The sequence below is a fragment of the Microtus oregoni genome, unplaced genomic scaffold (genome assembly GCF_018167655.1).
Source record: "Microtus oregoni isolate MIOR12 unplaced genomic scaffold, Mior012 000006F_ref0000085, whole genome shotgun sequence".
Classification (NCBI taxonomy): domain Eukaryota; kingdom Metazoa; phylum Chordata; class Mammalia; order Rodentia; family Cricetidae; genus Microtus; species Microtus oregoni.
This window is the reverse complement of record NW_024543065.1, coordinates 58443677-58458141: the sequence shown is the minus strand read 5'-3', so window position 1 is coordinate 58458141 and position 14465 is coordinate 58443677. Positions and strand designations below refer to the sequence as shown.

At 46.5% G+C, this 14465-nt stretch overlaps 1 protein-coding gene across 1 annotated transcript; it reads left to right on the top strand.

The window, feature by feature from the left end:
* The first annotated feature begins 3059 nt into the window (after window positions 1-3059).
* LOC121449638 (cytochrome c oxidase subunit 6B1) lies at window positions 3060-12449 on the top strand. Its single transcript, XM_041654211.1, has 4 exons — window positions 3060-3200; window positions 4947-5063; window positions 5824-5924; window positions 12263-12449. Exons 2-4 carry the CDS (start codon window positions 4958-4960, stop codon window positions 12314-12316), a joined length of 261 nt encoding a protein of 86 aa, XP_041510145.1. The 5' UTR covers window positions 3060-3200; window positions 4947-4957; the 3' UTR covers window positions 12317-12449.
* Window positions 12450-14465: the final 2016 nt, after the last annotated feature.

The following is a 14465-nucleotide window of genomic DNA, read 5'->3' as shown; positions in this document are numbered from 1 at the left end:
ATAAAAAGCCCGCCCTCCAGTTGGCAGGCACGCAAGTCTTCCGAGAGATCTTGCCGCCCACAGGTACCTGTATCTACTCAATAAACCTCTTGCGATTTGCATCTGTGCGGTCTCGGCCTGTTCCTTGGCGTTGGGGAGGTCTCCTCCCGAAAGAAGGTCCTCGTCGAGGGTCTTTCACCTCCAAAAAAGAATTTGCTGAGTACCCTCTAGCTCTAGAAGCCACTGAATAATTAAAACTAATGCACACCCCCGAAAACCATGGGTATTCCAAGTTGGAAGACATAGGACCAGAACTTTAAAAGGCCTATTGGGGGCTGGAGAGATGGCTCAGCGGTTAAGAGCATTGCCTGCTCTTCCAAAGGTCCTGAGTTCAATTCCCAGCAACCACATGGTGGCTCACAACCATCTGTAATGAGACCTGCAGGAAGAATACTGTATACATAATAAAAAAAAAACAAATAAATAAATATTTAAAAAAAATAAAAGGCCTATTGGACACTTAACCCACTCCAGGAGCCCCCAAAGAGAGCCTCATATATAACTCTCTCATCCTGAACCCTGTCCTCAGAGAGTTCACCGTGCAGTGGACAGGAACACCCTACACTGCCACTAGAAAGGGAAAGCCCACAGTTCTTGGGAGTGGGATGAAGAAAGCCCAGGGGATTATGGAAGCCCAAAAGGAGGAAACTGATCTAGGCCAGGAGGAAGAGAGACTGGGGGTGGGGCAGAGAGAAGTCAGGAAAGCAAAGAATGTTTCAATCAGAAGACCCAGAGACGGAAAATCTTAGTGTTGTTCAGAAATACGCATATAAAAGGGGAGGCTCCACTTCACAAAGGATCGATGGGCCGTGGTGTCTTGGTTTCCTACGCACTGGGGAGCCATAGAGATATATAAGAGACCTGGATTATAGGAAGATGTTGGAAGGAATGGATGTGTACACAAATAACTCCACAGATAATTACAGTGCTGACTGAAACAATAGGAAAGAGGCTCCTGGACCAGTTAGGTCTGAACACTGCCTCAAAGACAGTATGCAGGGCTAGTGAGACGCTGAGGAAAGGCGCCTGCCTGATAACCTGCATTTAAACCCGGGGACTCAACTGGTGGAGACTCCATCGAGAACCATCTCCCTCAAGTTGTCCTGTCTTCACACAGGTACAGTGACGTGCTCATCCCCACCCCCACCCCACAGTTGCTAAAAGGCATTAGGAGGGACGCTTCAGAGGCCCGACTGTGGAGGGAGAGGGAAGCGGTTGGTTCGCTTTTACTCCACCCTTTTCCAGTCCCTCACTCGCCCTCATTTGCATACGAGTTTTGTTCATTCCTCAGAGATTTAGAAATCAAAGCCTCTAAGCAGGCGAGAAGGGGAGCCATCTACAGGCGGAACAAGGAAAAAGGGCAAAGCGGGGGAAGGCGGCTAAAGGAGGGTGCCCGGGGTGCAGGGAGTGAGGAGAGCGTAGGTGAAAGGTGTGGTGCAGGGAGTGAGGAGAGCGTAGGTGAAAGGTGTTTGTAAGGGCTTTGGTTTTAGACTAGTTATGCCAGAAGCCAGGGAATGAGCTCTGGCTGAGAAAAGGACGTGGTATAACCGAGGTGGTAACAGCGTCCTAGGGCAGGGGGTGCACGCTGTGCAACAGCAGGGGAGCCGAGACGCCTGGGAATGGACCTGCTGTGATGCTCCAGGGGGAGGACCCGGACTGCAGGAGGGAGAAATATTCTAAACTCAGCACCCACAGGATTACTTGATAGGTCAGGCAGGCTATATGAAAAAGTTGGGTTTTGTTTTGTTTTTAATTCCATAACAAGAATGATAGAGTAGCCATTTCCCTGAAGGAACTCAGCTGCCTAAATAGGTAAACTGTGATTTTTTAGGTTTAAGGACAGCCATGAACAGGGAGTGGCGTCTGGTCCGATGAAGAGTGAGACTAGGACAGACCGCTTGCTTCTCACCTTTGGACAGAGGTCTTAGGACCTGTGAAGGTAAGAATTTTGTCTTTTCTTCAGTAGTGCCTTCTTATAGATGTGTTTGATAAGGAGAAAACACACTATAAATATTTCTCGAATGCATAGCAGACCCCAGAATAGAAGTACCATTCAGGCTGTAAAACTCAGCACATAGACAACACCATCTGCCAAAATGAAAACAAAGACCTAATTCATCAAAGCCCATAGTTCTGGGGCTGTCTGAATGTTCTAACCTTGCTTTTGGCTTTTGAAGTTCCTCTTTTGGCTGTTCTTTGTTTGTTTGTTTTGGTTAGTTAGTTTTTGGTTTTTCAAGTCCTGGAATTCATTCTGCAGACCAGGCTGGCCTCGAACTCAGAGATCTGCCTGTCTCTGCTTCCCAAATGCAGCGGTTAAAGGTATGTACTACCATTGCCCAGCTGGCTAACTGTTCTTGTTAACTGAAGCATACCAACCCAGAATATGATTTTTGCCCTTAAAAACTCACCCTGAGAGCCGGGTGGTGGTGGCGCACGCCTTTAATCCCAGCACTCGGGAGGCAGAGGCAGGCGGATCTCTGTGAGTTCGAGACCAGCCTGGTCTACAAGAGCTAGTTCCAGGACAGGCTCCAAAGCCACAGAGAAACCCTGTCTCGAAAAACCAAAAAACAAAAACAAAAAAAAAAAAAAAACTCACCCTGAGGAAAGACTGAGCGATACACTGGCATACTGAACACCCAGCGTAGTTCCCAGAGCTCTCTAGTGGATGTCCCTCAACACATGAATGAAAATAACTTTCGAATCCAGTACAAGTTTGTTATCCCAGCACGTCGGAATCTGAGTTCGAGGCCAGCCTGACCTCGAAATCCTGTCTCAAAACACAATCAGATTATCTGGGACATTTTTCCATTCCCGCTCTGCAGATAGTCCCGCGACTGCCTTTGTCCTCCCAGAAGGACAGGCAAGTGTCTAGAGCCCATAATTAGAATTCAGTAGCCTGTCGAGTCCAGCGCAAGATCCGGATTGGACCGGCAACAATAATGAACAGGATTTAGTTCAATAGGAAGTCGGGCTTCTTCGGAAGTGGGCGTGGCCATGTCCGCTTTTGGACACGCCTCCCGTGGCTTCTCTATCCGCCGGAGGACTCAGTTCGACTCCTCCTCTCGCAGCTTCCGGCCGGTCGGAATTCCGCTTCCCGTCTGACATTGTCGCCTTTGCTTAAGGGTCACATTGAACTACTGCTGCTCCAGGGCAGTCTTTAGGTGAGTGCGAAGGGTCGGGATCCCGGGGGACCCAGTCCGGAGCAGAGAAGCGGCCCGGGGCTTCCCTGACGCCGGAAAGGAGCTTCCGGCCGCCATGGCTGCCTCGGGCCCGAGGTCGTGGAGCTGACCATTGCAGCCTTCTTTCTTGTTGCTAGGTCTCATTCTGAGACGTCTCTATTAACTTACTCCTTCCTCCAGCCCTACGAGCTAGGACCGCTACTGTCCCCTTTGACTACGCTGGGGCTGGAGTGTGAAGCGCTTTAGCCTCCGTTACACGACGATAAGGATTTGAACCCAGCAAATTGGACTGTGGTGCTTTTAGCCGCGGGTTCCCAGGCGTGGCCGCCGCGTTCCAAGGCCTCAGCCTGTCACCTCGTCTTGTTTCTTTTCCCGCAGCATCATCATTTATTTATTTATTTATTTATTTATTTATTTATTTTGGTTTTTCGAGACAGGGTTTCTCTGTGGTTTTGGAGCCTGTCCTGGAACTAGCTCTTGTAGACCAGGCTGGTCTCGAACTCACGGAGATCCGCCTGCCTCTGCCTCCCAAGTGCTGGGATTAAAGGCGTGCGCCACCACCGCCCGGCTAGCATCATCTTTGATAAACTCGAGATATTGCACAAAATTGCTTCCAACACTGGGTCTGTTAAATCCTCCGTCCCCAACCTGCCTCCCCAAATGACCCCTTTCTGCTGCCCCAGATGCCCCACTTCGGGCCACTTGAATTGACACTGGCAGCGTACTTCTGTGGCGCCAAGGTCCCGCAGATGCTCTAGAATAGACAGTTTTTCTCGATGGTTTTGACTGTGTCATCTTTTCAGTAAAATCAGAGGGGTTTTTTTTTTTTTTAAAAAAAAAAAAGCCGTGGATACTCAGGGTCAGTAGAATTCGAGGCGCTAAGGTATTCGAATGCATGTGGGGGAGTTGCATGGTGGTTTTATTAACCTCTGGTTGAAATGTAGCATTTACTTTCGTTAGGAATGGAGGCAGCAACTTGAGTAGGTTTGGCAACCTATGGAACTTTGTCAGCAGTCAAAATCACAGATACCTGACACATTCTAGTTGAAAGTGTCACAAGTCACCGGGGTTACTTGGTCACTTTTTTTCTTTTTCCTTTTAGTTTTTTTCGAGACAGGGTTTCTCTGTGTAGCCCCGCTGTTCTGGAACTCACTCTGTGGACCAGACTTGCCTGTAACTCACAGAGATCCTCTGTCTCTGACTCCTGAGTGCTGGGATCAAAGGCGTGCACCACCACTGCCCGGCTCATTGAGCCATATTTTGAGAAAAGTTTATGAGTCCGCCAGACCCCCTTGTAATGTTGTTTTTGATGATGTTGGATGCAGCACAACCATCCGGGTGCTGTTTGACCTTGGGAAGTCATTTAACCACCCTGTCCCTCGTATAGACAGCACAGATAGTAGTACCTTTTAGAATGGCTATAGGACTAGGTAGGTGCGTATAGAGTGCACATAGTATGTGCTATGCACACAGTAAGTGTTAGCTGGAATATAAGGATAAAGCCTAGTTTTTCCAAGGAGACCTCTGTCTCCTGACCCTACACTCAGACACATGGATTCTCGCTGCCCTTCATCTTTCTGTCTTTGTTGAGGAGAAGGAAGTAATAGCTGTTCACATTCAACCCATTCTTCTGATCTGGTCTTCTTCCGTGGGCCTCGTTGATCTGACATCCCTATGCCCAGGCACCGCTAGAATGATTGCCAGTGTACCCACTTTGTTTGCCTCCAGGAATTGGCACTATGGCTGAAGACATCAAGACCAAAATCAAGAACTACAAAACTGCCCCCTTTGACAGCCGCTTCCCAAACCAGAACCAGACCAGGAACTGCTGGCAGAACTATCTGGGTAAGCAGAATACCGGGGCGGGAGGGTAACGTGTGGATCTCACCTGTGTCTTCTCTTGCCTCGTGAAGCCAGGTAGGGAACAGAGACCTATGCATACCAGCTTGTGGCCATTCACTCTGGATTTACTGTCTGGATGGCCCAGTCCCTCATACTATCTGTCGAGGTCACAAACTTTAGACTCAGCAATAATTTTTTTTTGAAGAATTGTGTATGCATTTTGTGTGTATGCCACACATGCACGCTACATACAAGTGAATATAATACGTAAATGCTTAGTTTAGAAGTGAGTCCTGCCATCACATCCGTGTAGAAGATGGGTATTGTCATCTCTCTGTTCTCTGTCTGCTTTGTGCCCAGTCTTAAACACACTTCCCTCTCTCCTCACTAGAGGCACGATACCACTGGTAAAAGCAGTCACATTTTGGTGCTCCTGCCACACTTGAGTCCACGTGACCTTCCCTTAAAAAATATAAAACAGAACAAGCACCGGTACACCCTCCTGTCTTCCTTGCTTCTGATCAAGACTGTCTTCCCCTTTCCCAGCCCTGTCTGTACTTCCGTCATCCTCATCTCTTCCCCTCATACTTTGCTGTCATCCCTAGCTCTAGAATGTTCTAATTGAGCAACAGTGTAGCTGCCCAGGTCAGGTGTATGCAGCTCATTATGGTATACTTATGAGTTTGCATTCCCTCTGTGTATATAACCAATTATGAAGCAAAAACTTCCTCAAAAAGTTGATCCAAGCCTCTTTTCTTCACAGACTTCCACCGCTGCGAGAAGGCAATGACCGCAAAGGGGGGTGATGTCTCCGTGTGTGAGTGGTACCGACGTGTATACAAGTCCCTCTGCCCCATATCATGGGTATGTGCTTTCCAGTAGGACCTTTGGGTGTTCAGGTGGGGACCTGGCAGAGAGGACTATGGTGACAAGTGAGAATTCATCTCCAAGGGCCAAGATAGGACCAACCATACAGTGTCACTGATACCTCCTCAGTTAGGGCCTCCATCCCAGGACCACCCTCCTAGATCCACTTCCTTGGCTATGCACTGTAGAAACCTGGACTTTGGAAGAATGGTAGTGGCACACACCTTTAATCCCAGCACTCTTGGGAGGCAGAGGTGCAATCTCTGTGGTTCAGGGCCAGCCTGGTATGCGGAGCAAGTTCTAGGATAACTAGGACTACACAGAGAAACTCTGTCTCAAAAAACAAAAAAAAGGAAGGAAAATTAAAGAAGGAGACTTAGCATTTCCGTTCAAAATGGCCTAGGTTGGGTTCCCAGCACCCATGTCTATAACAGCTGCCCATAACTGGAGGGCGTCCTGTGGACTCAAGGACACTGTACTCTGTGTACAAACCCATGCACAGATACACATACATACATAATTAAAAATAAAATCTTGTTTTGTTTTTTGGGACAGGGTTTCTCTGTGTAGCCCTGACTTCCCTGGAACTCACTCTGCAGGCCAGGCTGATCTTGAACTCACAGAGATCTGCCTACCTCTGCCTCCCGAGTGCTGGGATTAAAGGTGTGCGCCGCCACCACCACCCGGCTCTCTGTAGTTTTTTAAGATGTATTATTGTACATGTGGGGTGTGTGTGGTACAGGTGTGCCACTGCATACGTGCAGAGATCAGAAGACAGCTGTGTGGAGTCAGGTTTCCTGCCCACCTTTACAGATGCAAATGCGGGTTCTCAGGCTCACCTGGCAAGCGCTTCCTCTCCTGGTCCATCACTGGCCCCACATTCTCCTTGTTAAGACAGGGTCTTGCTGTGTAGTGCAGGCTGGTGTTGAACTCCTGATCCTCCTCCCACAGCCTCTTGGGTTCATGGTTTTTCTTTTTCTTTCTCCCTTGCTGAAGTACTCTAGGGCAAACCTCAGATGTGCCTTTTCGCCCCTGCCTGTTGAGTAGGCATCGCCACTAAATCAGGGCCCACGGAGAGAGTGCCTCTAGCACTGATGTGAGACTTCTAGTCAGTATTTAATACTCCAGCATATTCTCTTTTGTGAAATCAGAGGACCCTGCTGACTATAGGACCTCAAGAGATGCTCGATTTTTATAAAAATTGATGAAGTGATTATAACATTCATGCTCATTTCAGAAACACTGAAAGCGTGTCTTAGAACCAAAATATGGTACTTTAGTTCAGTGTGGTGGTTGCACGTCTGACATCCTAGCACACAGGAGGTGGATCAGAAGTTAAAGGTCATCCTGGGCTATTTGAGACCCCATTGTTTTTTTTTAACTGTGTGTGTGTGTGTGTGTGTGTGTGTGTGTGTGTGTGTGTAAATATATAGCACCCATATGTGTGCCTGTGGGGGTCAGTAGAAGGTGTTTGGTCTCCTGGAACTAGAGTTACAGATTGTGAGCCTCTATATGGGTGCTGGGAATCAAACCTGGGTCCTCTGCAAGAGCATCAAGTACGCTTAATTGGTGAGTCATCTCTCCAGCCTCTCATATTGTATACTGTATTGAGATTTGCTTTGACTTGCTGTGGGATGGTGATTGTTGTTAGACAGAGTCTTACTTAGTCTAGAATGACCTTGAACTCCTGAGATCTTGCCTCAGCCTCCTGGGAGCTGGGGTTACTGGCAAAGGCCACCACACCATGTCTGAAGCAGTGCCGGGATGGATGCCATGCTTCCTGTGTGCTAGGCAAGCAGTCTACCGGCTGCCTATATATGATACAGGAATTTATATATATTGGTTTTGTTTTGTTTTTCAAGACAGAATTTCTCTGTGTAGCAGTGCTGGCTGTCCAGACTTGCTTTGTAGACCAGGCTGATCTCAAACTCACAGAGGTCTGCCTACCTCTGCCTCCTGAGTGCTGGGATTAAAGGTGTGTGCCAACACCACCTGGCTGTGTTTGTGTTTTTTAAGATGTTATTAATTATGTGCTTGGGTATGTGCATTTGAGGGGGTGTCCCTGGAGGCCAGAGGAGTCAGAGCCTTTTGGAGCTGGAGTCACAGTTGGTCATGAGCCTCCTGATACAGGTCTGGGAACTGAACTCAGCTCTTCCTGTGCTCTTAACCAGAGTCATCGCTCCAGCCCCTTCTGTAGGTTCATGGTTATTTTTAGAATCTTCAGCTTTTAATTATGAATATGTGTGTATTAAGGGTGAATGCAGGTGCCTGGGGTGGCCAGAAGAGTGTCAGATCCCCTGGAACAGGATATACAGGCAGCTGTGAGCTGCCTAACATAGGGGTTGGGAACTGAACTCCAGCCCTCTGCAACAGGCAAGAGCAGCAAGCGCTCTTAAACACTGAGTCATCTCCCCAGACTTGTGTGCGTGTGTATTTAAGTGTTTAAGGCTATTCTAATCTCATATGTGTTTGTGGGGACAAAGGTCAGTACCTCTATTATCTACATTTGAATCAGTTTTTGTCCAGTCATCTTTTATTTTCCCTAATAGAAAACATTTTGTTTTCCTAAAAAGTTTAGTGTTTTATAGAATTTTATTATTAATTATTTCGGTTTTTTTGAGACAGGGTTTCTCTGTGTAGCATTGGAGCCTGTCCTGACACTAACTCTTGTAGACCAGGCTGATTGCAAACTCACAGAGATCCACCTGCCTCTGCCTCCCAAATGTTGGGACACCACCACTGCTCAGCTGTGTTTTGTAGAATTTTTAAAGTAACTGGGTGTAGGTTCCTTTCTTTCTTATTCTTCTTCCTTTTTTTGTTCCTTCTCCTCTAGTGGTAGTGGTGGTATGTGTGAGTATGTTTACAACTTTATACAGATATGGTTCACACTCTGTATTTTACCTTTTTTTTTTTGGAGCAAGACTGGCCCTGATATTCACTATTCACCACAGTCTGCCAACCTCTAGCTCCTGATTGCTCAATGCAGGTCTGAGCTAACACATCTGATTGTATGTGTTTTTTTGTTTTTTGTTTTTGTTTGTTTATTTGTTTTTTGCTTTATCTTCTAAGAATCAAAAAACGGGGCTGGAGAGAGATAGCTCAGAGATTAAGAGCAGTGACTGCTCTTCCAAAGGTCCTGAGTTAACTCCTTGCAACGACATGGTGGTTCACAACCATCTATAATAAGATCTGGTGCCCTCTTCTGGTGTGCAGGCATACATGCAGGCAGAACACTGTGTATATAATAAATCTTTAAAAAGAGAAAAAATCCTCTGCTCTGTTGACAGAGGTTTTCATTTTGTAGTCCCAAAGAAACACACAGAGGTCTACATTAATTTTAAACTGGTTGGCCTATTATCTCAGGCTTCTTATTAACTAACTCTTACATCTTAACCCATATTTCTTGTCTATGTTTAGCCACAAGGATGGTATCTTTTATCAGTGAGGCATTCTCATCTTGCTTCATCTGGGTCTGGGTGACAAGTGCAGACCAAGCCTTTCCTCTTTTTAGAATTCTCCTGTTCTGGTCACCCCACCTATACTTCCTGCCTGACTACTGGCCAATCGGCATTTTATTAAACCAATACAAGTGACAAATTTTTATAGGGTACAAAACTATTGTCCCACAGTACTGCTCTTTAGCTGGACTTGGTCTTTGGGGGAATAAATCCATGACAGGGAATGTTTTTCCCTGTTTGCATGATTTCCTATTTCCACAGTGTGTGTGTGTGTGTGTGTGTGTGTGTGTGTGTGTGTGTGTGTGTGTAGTGGGTCTATTGGGGTAAAGGGATAATTTGCCAAAGGTCCTTATGCCTCATGCTCTAGTTTTGTGTTGTGGTTAATGTCTGAGACAGAGCCTCCTGTATTCTTGGCTCACTAGATAGCTGATGCTAACCTTCAACCCTTGATCCTTTGCCTCTACTTCCTAAGTGCTGGGAGTGTAAGAGTGCCACCATGTGTGAGGCTTCCTTGTGTGTGCTTTTTTCCTTTTAATTTATATGTATGAGCATTTTACCTGCACGTGTGTCTGTACCGAGTGGATACCTAGTGCCTGTAAAGGTCAGAAGGCAATGAATCCCATGGGAGTGGAGTTACCATTGGTTGTGAGCTACCATTTGGGTGCTGAAATCAAACCTGGGTCCTCTGCAAAAACAGCAAGTACTCCTAACCACAGAGCCATCTAACTCCCTTGGTGTGCTTTTGTTTTTTTGTTTTTTGTTTTGTTCAAACAGGGTTTTTCTGTATAACAGCCCTGGTTGTCCTGGAACTAACTTTGTAGAACAAGTTTGTCTTGAACTCACAGAGTTTGAGAGATCCACCTGCCTCTGCCTCCCACGTGCTGGAATTAAAAGTCTCTTCCATCCCTGCCAGCCTGGTCTACAAAGTGAGTTTCAGGTCAGCCAGAGCTGTTACACAGAGAAACTGTCTCAAAAATCCAAAACCAACCAAACGAAAATCCTATGCAGTCAGACTTTTCTTTGGGCCATCAGCTCACAAATAAACACAGGGTGACTTAATTATGAAAGCTCAGCCTCAGTTTAGGTTTGCTTTTAGCTAACTCTTCTAACAAATTAACTCATTCTTACTACTTTACGTTCTGTCATGTACCAACCATCCTGCTTCTTCCATATCTCTGATTCATCTCCTGCTTCCTCTCTCTCTCTGCCCAGCAGTCCCGCTTATTCCTCCTGCCTAGCCATTGGCCATTCAACTCTTTATTACACCAATCACAGCAATATAGCTTCACACAGAGTACAAATATCCCGCAACACCCTTATGTCGAGTGTGGTGAAACAAGTCTTGCCAGCACTTAGGAGAAAGAGGCAGTCGGGTCTCTGAGTTCGGGGCCGACTTGGTCTACATAGTGAGTTCTAAGACAGCCAGGGCTATCTGGGAAGGCCTATCTAAATAAAAGGACCCCTTCTTTAAAAAACAAAGCAAAAAAAAAAAAAAAAGAAAAGAAAAAGGTAAACCAGTAACTGAAAAATTCTGAGAGAGCTATGGCCAATGAAGTCTGTCTGTGTGTGGGCTTTAGACAAAGCCAGCCTTGGGAAGGTGCATCCTGTGCCAGTCACCACTGCAGCAGAACAGCAGAGGTGTTGTGAACATGACAAAGCTTGGTGCTGGCCTGTGGTAGGCAAGCAGGTTTCCTGACGGTGGTGTTGCTTCTGTAAACTGGTCTGCTCCCTTGCGGTCAGACTGCAGTCTCCCTTGTCTGTGCTTTATCCGTTGACTCAGCCTCTCATAAATAAATGTGAGGGTGAAATAGCTCCGTGGATAAAGGCACTTGCTGCCAAAGATGACAGCCTGAATGGATCCCCAGGACCCACACGGAAGAAGAGACCCATCTCCTTCAGATGTCCCCACCCCCCACATACATGCACGTACACGCACAAATGTAAAACAGATCATGTGTATCTGTATGTAAGTAGATCCACCGAATGGTGTTTTTTCTTGAGAATGTTAGCAGTTTGATGGGGACCTTTCCATAGTTTCCTTTCCTACGCGGCATCTGTGATGAGCAGTGAAATCCCTTGTGCTTGGCATCTTTTGATACTAGACTACAGAAACTGGTTATTCTTTTGCACTAGAATATATATAGGCTAGCCTCATCTTCTATAAATGCCCAGTGTCTCAGTTAGGGTTACTCTTGCTGTGGTGAAACACCAAAAACAAATTGTGGGGACAGGAACTCAAGCAGGGCAGGAGTTGATGCAGAGGCCGTGGAGGATGCTGCTTACTGGTTTGCTCAGCCTGCTTTCTTTCTTATAGAATCCAGGCCCTCCAGGCCAGGGATGGAACTATCCACAGTGAGCTGGGCCCTCCTCTGTCAATAATCACTAATGCCCGCCGGGCTTGCCTACATAGAGCCATTTTCTTTCTTTCTTGCCTTTTGTTTTCTTTCTTTTGTCCTCCCCTCCCACCAGGGTTTTTCTGTGTATCTCTGACTGTCCTAAAACACTTTCTGTAGACCAGGCTGGCCTCAGACTCACAGAGAGATCTGCCTACCTCTACCTCCCAAGTGCTAGGATTAAGGGCATGCACCACCACCACCAAGCCCAATGAAATTGACTGATTGATTGATTTCTTTCTTTTAAAAATTTATTAATTGTGTTCAAGGCCAACCTGGTCTACAGGATACAAACCCTATCTCAAAAAAAAAAAAAAAAAATAAGAAAAGAAGAGTGGTTTTGTCTTTGTGAGTCGTTGTTGATTCCCTGGGACAGTGGTTGGCACATGGCAGGACTTGTCCTCTGCTGGCCACATGCGTCAGTGGGCAAAGTAAGGAAATGTGGTTTGTCACTGGAGGAGTTAACGCCCATTGTCTTTTACAGGTCTCAGCCTGGGATGACCGCAGAGCAGAAGGCACATTTCCTGGGAAGATCTGACCTGGCTCCACCCACCTCTCCTCTGTTCGCTCTCCTCTCCCCATACAGTAAAGGGGGACCTGGGTATATGATGGTCCCTACTCTGGGACCCTGAATCATGATGCAGCACCTAATAAAATTTCACTGAAAAGTTTGACGCTGTGTGTGTAGGACAGCTGGGCAAGAAGCGGGGTGCACTGGCCGAGAAGGGGCCTCACGTGGTTATTGTTCTTATTTTAAAACGAAGAGTAGATTTCGTTTTAAGGATTTAGTTATTTCAGCTAGTGGAGGCACATGTCTTTAATCCCTGCACTGAGGAAGCAGAGGAAGGCAGATCTCTGTGAGATCGAGGCCAGCCTGGTCTACAGAGAGTTCTAGGACAGCCAGTGCTTCATAGGGAAATCCTGTCTCACAAAAACTTAACAAAACAAAAAAAGATTTATGTATTATTTCATGTGTACGTGTACACATGTGAGCCTAGGGGACGGGAAGAGAGCTGGAGTTACAGACGATCGTAGGTGCTGGGAACCAAGCTCCAGTCTTCTGCGAGAGCAGCAAGTGTTCTGTTTATGGGTGTTTTGTCTGCATGTGTCTGTGTACAGTGTGCATGCGGTGCCTGCAGAGGCCAGAAGAGGGCATCAGACACCCTGAGATGGGTTGTATAGCCTGTGGTGGGTGCTGGGGATTGAACCTGGATCCTCTGAAGGAATAGCCAGTGCTCATAACCACTGAGCCATTTCTCCAGTCTCCATTTTTTTCTGCTTGTTTCACTTTTTTATTTTGTAAAGGTTTATTTATTTATTATGTATGCAGTGTTCTGTCTGCATGTGTACTTGCAGGCCAGGAGAGGGCACCAGATCTCATTACAGATGGTTGTGAGCCACCAGGTGGTGGTTGGGAATTGAACTCAGGACCTCTAGAAGAGCAGCCGGTGCTCTTAACCTCTGAGCCATCTCTCCAGCCCTACATTTTTATTTTATAAATTTTGATCACCCCTAAGTCAGTGGAGTGGATGGTCACGCAAAATAGCTTCAAGTCTTTAGTGTGCTAAAATTAATCTCCATGTTGCCCCTTATGTGGATAGGTTTTTGGGTTTTTTTTTTTTTTTTTTTTTTGTCTGGCAGTACTGGGAATCAAACTGAGGACCTCATGCATGCTAAGCAAGCTCTCTGCTGCTGAGCTGCAGCCCCAACTAGTGTCAGTAGTTAGGAACAAAGCCCCATCCATTTCCTCTACCTTTTCTCCTTTCTGTCTTGTCATAGGATGACCTTGAACTGCAGATTCTCCTGGCTTTACTTCCCAGGTGTCAGTGTTACAGGGTGCAGCACACCATGCCTTTGGTTCTGTCCTCTTAGTTTTTTGTTTGTTTTTGTTTTGTTTTTTATTTTAATGTGTGTGTTGGGGAAGCTATGTGCATGACTGCTACATTCTTGGAGGTTGGAAGAGTGTTTTGGATCCCCTGGAACTGGAGTTACAAGATGGGGAGCTATGAGCTGCCTGATGTGGATGCTAGAAACCACGCTCAGATCCTCTGCAAGAACAGCCAGTACTCTTAACCTGAGCCATCTCTCCAGCTCTCCTTAGTGAAAATTAAATTTACTTTAAAAAGTAAATCCTAGCCGGGTGGTGGTGGCGCACGCCTTTAATCCCAGCACTCGGGAGGCAGAGGCAGGCGGATCTCTGTGAGTTCGAGGCCAGCCTGGTCTACAAGAGCTAGTTCCAGGACAGGAACCAAAAGCTACAGAGAAACCCTGTCTCGAAAAATCAAAAAAAAAAAAAAAGTAAATCCTACCAGGTACTGGTGGTGCACACCTTTAATCTCAGCACTTGGGAGGCAGAGGCAGGTGAATCTCTGAGTTTGAGGCCAGCCTGGTCTACAAGAGCTAGTTCCAGGACAGGCTCCAAAACCACAGAGAAACCCTGTCTCGAAAAACCAAATAAATAAATAAATAAATAAAATAAATAAAATGCAGGAAGTTCTCAGGCCTAGTAACAAGCTCCTGCTCGAGGTTCCCTCTCCTGTCCCGGGCCTCATTCCTCATTGTGTGTTCATCACCATGATGATTGATGAAAATCAGTGAAACTGGGCTGTAATGGAGCACGTTTAATCCCAGGCAGAGGCAGGCAGAGAGTTCTAGGACAGCCAGGGCTAATGAAAATTCATGTCAGT